Here is an 8,676-nt window from a genome sequence, read left to right on the forward strand (position 1 = left end):
ACACACACAGGTACACGACTAGAGAAGACATTACACCTGGTGATTTTTCTTCTATTTCGTCTGCTTGCTTTGTCTGGTACTTTCTCTTTGATAACAATTCAAATATCGTCAAAGCTAGGCTACGACTAAATATATTTAGTCTCGTGTTTCTAAAGCCTTCCCTCTTCCTCGGCGCCCAAAATGGTCTTCTTTTTTTACAAACACACAGGAGCATTCTTCCACGTTTTTCTTTCGCAAATGAAACGGACTCTTCCCTACAATACCAAGCAATGAACACACAAAGTTTTACCTAGCCGAATAACCAACAAATGCCATTCTCATTTAGTTCTACAGATTCGGGACCACTGTTTCTGACGCCCATAATCGAGCAGAAGAAATACGACGAAGCTAGGGCCAAAAGCAGAGTGGACTTGTTCGCTAAAGAGGCAAACGCCACAGCTCACTCTGGTTTCATCACTGTGAACGAAACACTTGGAAGCAACATGTTCTTCCTCTACGTCCAGGCACAGGTAAGTGTTTACGTTGATTTATACCTCGTTCCAAAGGTTTATGTGCAGCACGCCCAGCATATGGGCTTCACGGGCGCAATAGGGTCACGAAATAAAATTTTATTGGCTAACTCGGTACATGCTGTCGGGAAAGCCGTTTCTTGTGTGATAACTCCAAAGTTCGCATTGTTTATTCCTTATCCGCTGTAAATTCTCAATTCGCATATGTCATAGAACGGCAGCAGAAATGACATAATCTCAGTGAGACGGGTGTCGTCCGCCATTTTATTCCAACTTCTTCATCCTCACTTCTCTCCTAATAATAATATTTGGGGTTTTACGTGCCAAAACCACTTTCTGATTATGAGGCACGCCGTAGTGGAGGACTCCGGAAATTTTGACCACCTGGGGTTCTTTAACGTGCACCTAAATCTAAGCACACGGGTGTTTTCGCATTTCGCCCCCATCGAAATGCGGCCGCCGTGGCCGGGATTCGATCCCGCGACCTCGTGCTCAGCAGCCCAACACCATAGCCACTGAGCAACCACGGCGGGTACTTCTCCCCTAGTCCACTTCTTCGTCTTCTTTCATGCATCCAGCGTACACCGCTTCATGTCATACGAAAATTTCACATTCGATAACTTTGCTTAATCTGGCTCATCACAGGTGCCTCCCCAAAATCGTCACCAAATTAAGTTTCGCTTGCCACAAAAAGCTCGAATGCTGTGACATGGACTTGGTGTGCAAGATACGACATCTCGGTGTTACATTCACCTCAGCAGCCGTGAGAGCTAATCCTAATTGCGGCTGCTATCATGTACTCGAAGCGCTAACGAGTATATGCTGCACTCGCTCAGCGTGAAGACAGGAACGACGAGCTTTACACTCTCATGACGCCAGACCATACCCAAAGGACTTTCTTTTGGGTCCCGAACACAAACTCAAACGTACTACTCCCACAGTAAGGGTCCACTCTATACGAATTTCTCACGAAAGAGGACTATAGACCGACTTCAAATACGCTGCCGTAGACCACTAGCATCAAATCGTGCAATATTATTGTCACCTTCATCCTCCATCCGACTCCTCTACCTTTCCGCAAATAAATTCTGCTGATATTACACCCAGTGTTATTAAATGCTGCCATGCTCCAGTGTAGCCCCGAATCTCCTGCAGTAGTTGATTATGTAGTTTACAGAGGCGTCTCTTCGATAATCCCTTTTGTTGTCAACGCATGTCGTTCCGATCTATCTCGCAACCTTTCTTGCGCCTTCAAATAAATCACCGTTTTCCTACTTGTAAATGTCACGAAAGACAAAGTTGCCGCTGCCAGTAAAACGACTCGAATTAACTTCGTTTTTCTTTTGCTTTTTTTACATTTTTTTCGTGCGGCAGTTCGCTCTCGAAAAGTTCTCATGACTAGCACTCCCAGAATTATTAAATGTTGCGGCTCTCCACAATAGGCAAACAATTTGCATAGTAGTTCGAAATTTACTACAGAAAAGCTTCTTCACTTTTACATTTCTTTGTCAATGTATGTCGTTCTCCTATATTCCTGTACTTTGGATTGTTGTAAGTGATTACGATTCACTGCTCGTAAGTATTGCCCTTTCTGTTCTCTGACCTCATATTGACCTGCCGTCTCCGACCTCAAGCTTGTAAACATGAGGTCTCCTTCAGATGCGGCTGCCAAAAACAAAAATAAAGAGATATCGTTCGAAGTAACTTATTTTACTCTTACTTTTCCTGTCTGCCATCCGCCCTGGAGAAGTTGTATTATATTAGAGCATCATAAACTGAGAGGCAAAGTGCTTCTAAACCTGACAAATTTACGATCATCAGAGGTGCTACGTAGCTGCCTGCCAAAACGCTTGTCAGTAGCAAAGTAGCTTGCAAACTGTTCGATGAAAATTGTTCTTTTCTTGGTGGCATTCTCCACGCTGGCTGAGATTCCACACCATTTCCAGGTTCGCGCACCAAGGTCGCATTAAGTACACGATTAGGCCGTGCGGCTATAATGGTCCATTAAAATAGCTTCGTATCCCTAGGCATGACGGTCAGAAAGAAACATTACTTAATAGATGCTAGGGCCTTACCTCACCATAAGCTTACGTACACAGGCGCACTTTATTGGAGCACTTGCATGGGCGGGAATCATCATCATCTTCAGCAGCAGCAGCAGCAGCAGCCTATTTTATGTCTACTGCAGGACGAAGGCCTATCCCCGGGATCTCCAATTACCTCTATCCTGCGCGTACCGCCAAAACTAGACTAAGGTCCAGTGTTGGGCTTATGTCTCACTGATGCGCTTAACTACAGAGTCACCGTATATTAACGATCACCAAGAGGCCAAGATGGCGCGCTACATATTGTAACCCCGTGTCCCGTCCTGCAACTTGAGCATTGCTTGCATTATTTGCTCAGCGCAGGTTTTGCTTGAATAGCGGCTGGGATAAGTTCATCTGTGGACGTATATTCGGCGACGATCACTTTCGGCGATAGTATGGCCGTCAGGCGCGCGCTGATTGGCTGGTCGAGCAAATTCAGATGAGTTTGTTGGCTCGTATCGCCGAAGGGGTCATCGCAGTGGTCTCCTCACTAGTCACTGCGTTTATTTACCCGCACTGCCTTCCCCCTCATAACGCCCTTTCACTCCCTTTACTTTTCCGCTGCGCCGAGTAGAAGATGGCAGGAGACTTCCTCTGAAGCAACAGTACGCCGTTTCTTACATAAATTACCCTCTATGCATACATTTCGCTATCGCTGTGGCATTCGCATCGCTTTCTCACTCTGCTTGGTGGTCACAAGTGTAAAAACAAAAATATAATTAAACGTTATCAATTCCGCGTATGAACATATATTACACTGCGCCACCTTATAAATGGCAACTATTTCAGCAAAACCCGTCAACCGCGCCACTGATGCTATGGATGCAAGGCGGTCCAGGTATGTCCTCCCTGTTCGGCCAGTTCCTCGAGTTCGGACCGTTGGCCCTCGACGCAGATGGAAAGCTTTACAAGCGGCTCCACACTATGCAAAGTGACGTGAGCGTCGTCTACCTCGACGTTCCCGTTGGAGCTGGCTACAGCTTCACGAAAGACACCTCTGGTTACCCGCACAACCTCGAGGGCATCGCCGCGGAGATCGCCGAATTCCTGGGACAATTTCTGGCGCTTTTCTCTGAGTACACGGATCGAGATTTCTACGTCGCCGGAGAGTCGTACGGAGGTGGGCATCGGTGTCAGATACCGTGCTCGTCATCGCGGTCGTGAATATTTTTGAAAACCCGCCGTGTTTGCTCTCATGGTGCCGGGCTGTAGAGCACGAGGTCGCGGGATCGGATCCCGGCCGCAGCGGCCGCATTTCGATGGGGGCGAAGTGCGAAAACACCGGTGTACTTAGATTTAGGTGTTCGTTAAAGAACTCCAAGTGGTCGAAATTTCCGGAGTCCTCCACTAAGGCTTGCATCATAATCACAAATTGGTTTTGGCACGTAAATACCATAATTTAATTTTAATATTTTTGAAAGAGCAGTGGCTCAGACTCTCATTTCTTCGTCTTTGAAAGACAATTGAGCCTTGTTTGCAGCGAATCTTTCCTTGCCTGTTCTCTCGGGTTTGGTGGCAGCTTCTGCTGTTGCGTCGGTTCGTATCTCGGTGAACATGTTTTCAAATATATGTACGAATATTATATGCGTGCCGAATGCAAGCGGCAGCGAACTGGCTTATATGGCCCTCGTACGGCTGACCGACAAAGTAGTTCCAGTAAGCCTGCCTAGCTTACGCGTATATTACAGCGTAAGTACTAGCAAGCATGTAAAAAAATTTTAATTCGTGCAAAATAAACCTGTAGACATGCGTATAATGTCGACCCAAAGGTGTCTATAAAGCCCACCGATGTGTTGATTGAATAGCGAATTAACTTCCGCGAATTATTAGACTTAAATTTAAGTTAAATTATGGGGTTTTACTTGCCAAAACCACTTTCTGATTATGAGGCACGCCGTAGTGGAGGACTCCGGGAATTTCGACCACCTGGGGATCTTTAACGCGCACCTAAATCTAAGTACACGGATGTGTTCTCATTTCGCCCCCCATTGAAATGCGGCCGCCGTGGCCGGGATTTGGACCCGCGGCCTCGTGCTCAGCAGCCCAACACCAAACCACTGAGCAATCACGGCTGGTAATTATTAAACCTGCTCGATTTTCTTTCATCTGCCATTCGGTAGGGGCCACCGGCCATGCCCATTTCTTTTACCCGATCCTACAGAATGGGCGTGTGCTACTCTGACATGAGAAGTACAGGAACAATTCTTTCCTCGACGTCGCCTTCGTCCTCATAACGTGCCTGCGCAGACGTCTCACACTGTGCATTCACCTGATCAGGTGTTTTTATTTCGACCTAGCTTGAGAACAGTGATGTGCATGTAAACATGAAACTTAGTTCACATAAATGTTGCGACGTTTGTACTGAATAAGCACAAACACTGAATTAAGTTGCAAGCGGCGTCGGATTAAACACTACAGTGCACATAATCATTGTATGGAATTCAATGCACATTGCTCGACTAAAGCTTTGCTTCACATATAGTGCTTCGCATAGATTTAGAGCCTCGATGTAGTTTATGTGATAATCGGCGTTAAGACCATGCGTGTTAATTTCGATCAGCTGGAGTTATCTGAATTGCAGCAATGCCCAAGTCAACTGTCGTTTCCACGTCTGACTGCCATTACGATGCTGCCGCAACAGCATGGAATCCAAACCAACGCACCGAGCTCAGTGGTGTAACTTCACGGCCGCTTAACACTTGCCGTTTATGACGTACGTTTCCAAATCCCTCCGCGAGCAAGGCAAAAGGCCGGTCATTCTCGAAAACGACGTTTTCTTTAGTTGCCTTTTGCTTTGTATACACAGCAAAACCAGATAGGCGCGAGACAACACATATACGCAGGAAGCACCAAAGATGGTTTTGAATGTAACTATAAGCAGCCAGGAGGTTATTCGTTTTATTAAAGGAATGACGCGACTGAAGGCACATATTTGCCGTATTGAAAACATTTAGGTAGGTAGCATTTGTTGTTTCGTAGCGTAATTCTGTAGCGAACAGAGTCGCTAACCGGCACATCTGTATAGTGGTGCTGGAGACGTCGCTCGCAGCTGCCACATGGAGAGACGGCGGTAAAAAAGAAGGGAAGGCTGGACAAACCGAGCGCTCCACCACAGTTGCCGAGCTTCAGGTGCCTCCGAGCTCTCGCGCGACAGTATGTGCCGGCAGATCCGGCTATTCTCTCACATGTACAATTGCCAACGGTGTTACGAGGGCATGTCTGCAACGCAGCCGAATTCTACATTCGCATTTTAGCCCATCGCCTATTTTTACAACCTCCGCGACAGCCTTGATGGTTTAGCGATATTGCAGAGACATTTATTTTATCCTCCCAAATGCCATAAGATTGTTAAGTTTGTGAAAACAACGTTCACATCGAAAGTGTCTTAATCTGATATACTGACTATCGACGTTCGGAAACACACGCACCACTGGGTTGCGCCTGCGCATGTGCACTTTAGCATCGGCGCCTTCGTGTGTAGCAGCGGGGAAAGCCCGACCACCAACCATGAAAACAGGTGAAGGAGCAAAAAAAAGAAAAAAAGTTATTCGCTTTGATGCGTTTCACAGGGGGTCGGAAATCAGCGCATCGTATACCCTCTGTTCCTGCTCAGTGGTAGCAGCTGTCCTTATACAACATGCATTAGAATTATAGGAAAAAGGTAAAAACGCAAACAGCGAGAGGAGACACCACTACCGAGAAAAATCTGTCGCATACATAGAGTGCACTAGTTCTTAAACCTCATTCTTCGGTAAAAGGTTTCCTTCCAAAGCTGCGTTCTTCGGTGTAATGTACTATGTAATGTGTTGGATGCCTGTGATACAGCGAAAGGTGGCGAATCAAGCATTGTTGGCAGTTCATCATTTGCGCATGTTCGAGATGTTGCTGGAGTATAACCGAATTTAAACACTTCAGAATTCTTCTTTGATGTATATGTTCTGAAACACGTAAACCATGTTTTAGCTGCCCCCTATGTAAAATTATCCTTTTAGCATTTCTACTCCACCCTGCGTCTTATCTGGCTGCCTCGTGGTCAGACACGCAGATTGTACCGACACACATTGCAACATGATGTTTAACTCGATGATATAATCAACTGTTTTTGCATGCCCACCATTTTCCGCGTCTATGTTGTATTTTAAATGTCACTGTCTTGAGAGTGTTTGCATTACTAAAGTCACTTTTATCAATGACTGTGCATATGATGCGGTGGGACACTTGCCAAGCATTCGAGGAGCCATAAGCCGCACGCATGGTCGTATCTTTAAATATCACATCGACGTGCACACCTCATGCGTCAACGTCAGTTCCGATGGAGATACGGGAATCGTACAGGAACAGCTCTGTCGTGGTATACCCGCCGTGGTTGCTCAGTGGCTATGGTGTTGAGCTGCTGAGCACGAGGTCGCGGGATCGAATCCCGGCCACGGCGGCCGCATTTCGATGGGGTGAAATGCGAAAACACCCGTGTACTTAGATTTAGGTGCACGTCAAAGAACCCCAGGTGGTAGAAATTTCCAGAGTCCCCCACTACGGCGTGCCTCATAATCAGAAAGTGGTTTTGGCACGTTAAACCCCATAATTTAATTTTCTTTTTCTGTCGTGGTATAACACGGCATCGTTTTCTATTAAACCGGTTCCGCAAAAGACCCCAACGCAGTTGTAAATTAAGCCAGTTCACTTAAGCAAGATCTTGCCATGCGACTGATTAAAGTTCTTAAGGATTATTGGGAAAGGAATCTTCCACTGAATAATCTTCCCCATCCGCGACAATAGCCACAACAGCAAGAGCAGCAGCGCGAAGGCGGATGCTTGATGAAGTCGATTAATAGAAAGTGCATAACTAATTATTCAAATGATTTATATATATTGCACAAGGTAGGGGAAAAGACTTGTAACAGAATGTTACAAACTAATTCGGTAATCGTGTTTTTACAGTGAGATATGCCGTTGCAATCGCTTACCGGCTGCTCACCGACCAAGTCAAGCGTGTGCCCCTGAATCTTCAAGGAGCAGCTGTCGGAGACGGATTCATGGGATCTTTCTTCGACGTGGCCGACTCCAGCGAATTCCTGCACCAAGTTTCAATGCTCACACGGGAAGGCGGCGATGAATTCGCGAAACAGTTCTCAACCATGAGGAGCCTCTTGGCCGAAGACAAGGGTCCGGAAGCCTTGCAAATCTTGTCCCAAACCACCTTCGCTAACCCCACCCAGCCCACCTTGTTTCAAAATCTCACGTTGTATAACCAACAAGCGAGCGCTCTGTACTCCGAGATACCGGCAATCATGATTGAATTCTACCAATACGCCAACTCTACGGGACTGAGGGAGGAAATTCACGTAGGGCTCGACGCCAATTTTCAAGCAACCAACCAAGACCTCCTGACAAGCCTGGCATTTGATTTCCTTAGAGACATCACTGCTGAGGTGGAGCTGCTCCTCAGTGCGAGTAAGATGTTGGTCTACATGGGTCAGCTGGACACTCTGTTTCCTCCAACCAATCAGCGAGCCTACTTGCGTAGCCTGAACTGGAGTGGTGCTTCGGAATACCGAAGTGCACCTCGAAATGGGTGGACGGCGAGCAGTGGTTCCGACGGCTTAAGTGGCTACATAGTTCGAGCGCGCAATTTGGCGGAGGCAGTGGTACTCGGAGCGGGTCACTACGCTGCGCTAGACAAATCTGATGAGGTCAACTACCTCATAAACAATTTCATTAGTTCAAGTTCTAGGTTTCATAAGCCAACATCAACGTGCCCACTCGTTCCCTAAAGTTGGTGTTCCGGGTGGCGTGCGTCTAGCGCTAAATTAATCCGTGGGGATTTGCGTGGCTAGGCGCTCTCCATTCAGCCCGAACATCTGTATCTGAAAATTTAATGCGGGCTCCCTGTCTTTACCATATTAAACACATATACTAAGCGCAACAGCGAAGCAATTTTAATAAAAGGCTGTTGCTTCTACCATAATGGTGTTTTCCTTTTACTGTTCCTACTTTTCCTTTCCCATTTATTTTTTTTTTTGCACGACAATTATTGACGCATTGGATCAGAAGAGCCCGGGAGTTGCGCGCACGCTTCAGAA

At 46.6% G+C, this 8,676-nt stretch overlaps 1 protein-coding gene across 1 annotated transcript; it reads left to right on the plus strand.

Moving 5' to 3' along the window:
- The first annotated feature begins 308 nt into the window (after positions 1 to 308).
- On the plus strand, positions 309 to 8,367 carry LOC142558456 (putative serine carboxypeptidase CPVL). The gene is made up of 3 exons (XM_075670588.1): positions 309 to 509; positions 3,386 to 3,716; positions 7,535 to 8,367. Exons 1-3 carry the CDS (start codon positions 309 to 311, stop codon positions 8,365 to 8,367), a joined length of 1,365 nt encoding a protein of 454 aa, XP_075526703.1.
- The last annotated feature ends 309 nt before the right edge of the window (positions 8,368 to 8,676 follow it).

This window comes from Dermacentor variabilis, chromosome 9 (genome assembly GCF_050947875.1).
Source record: "Dermacentor variabilis isolate Ectoservices chromosome 9, ASM5094787v1, whole genome shotgun sequence".
Lineage (NCBI taxonomy): Eukaryota > Metazoa > Arthropoda > Arachnida > Ixodida > Ixodidae > Dermacentor > Dermacentor variabilis.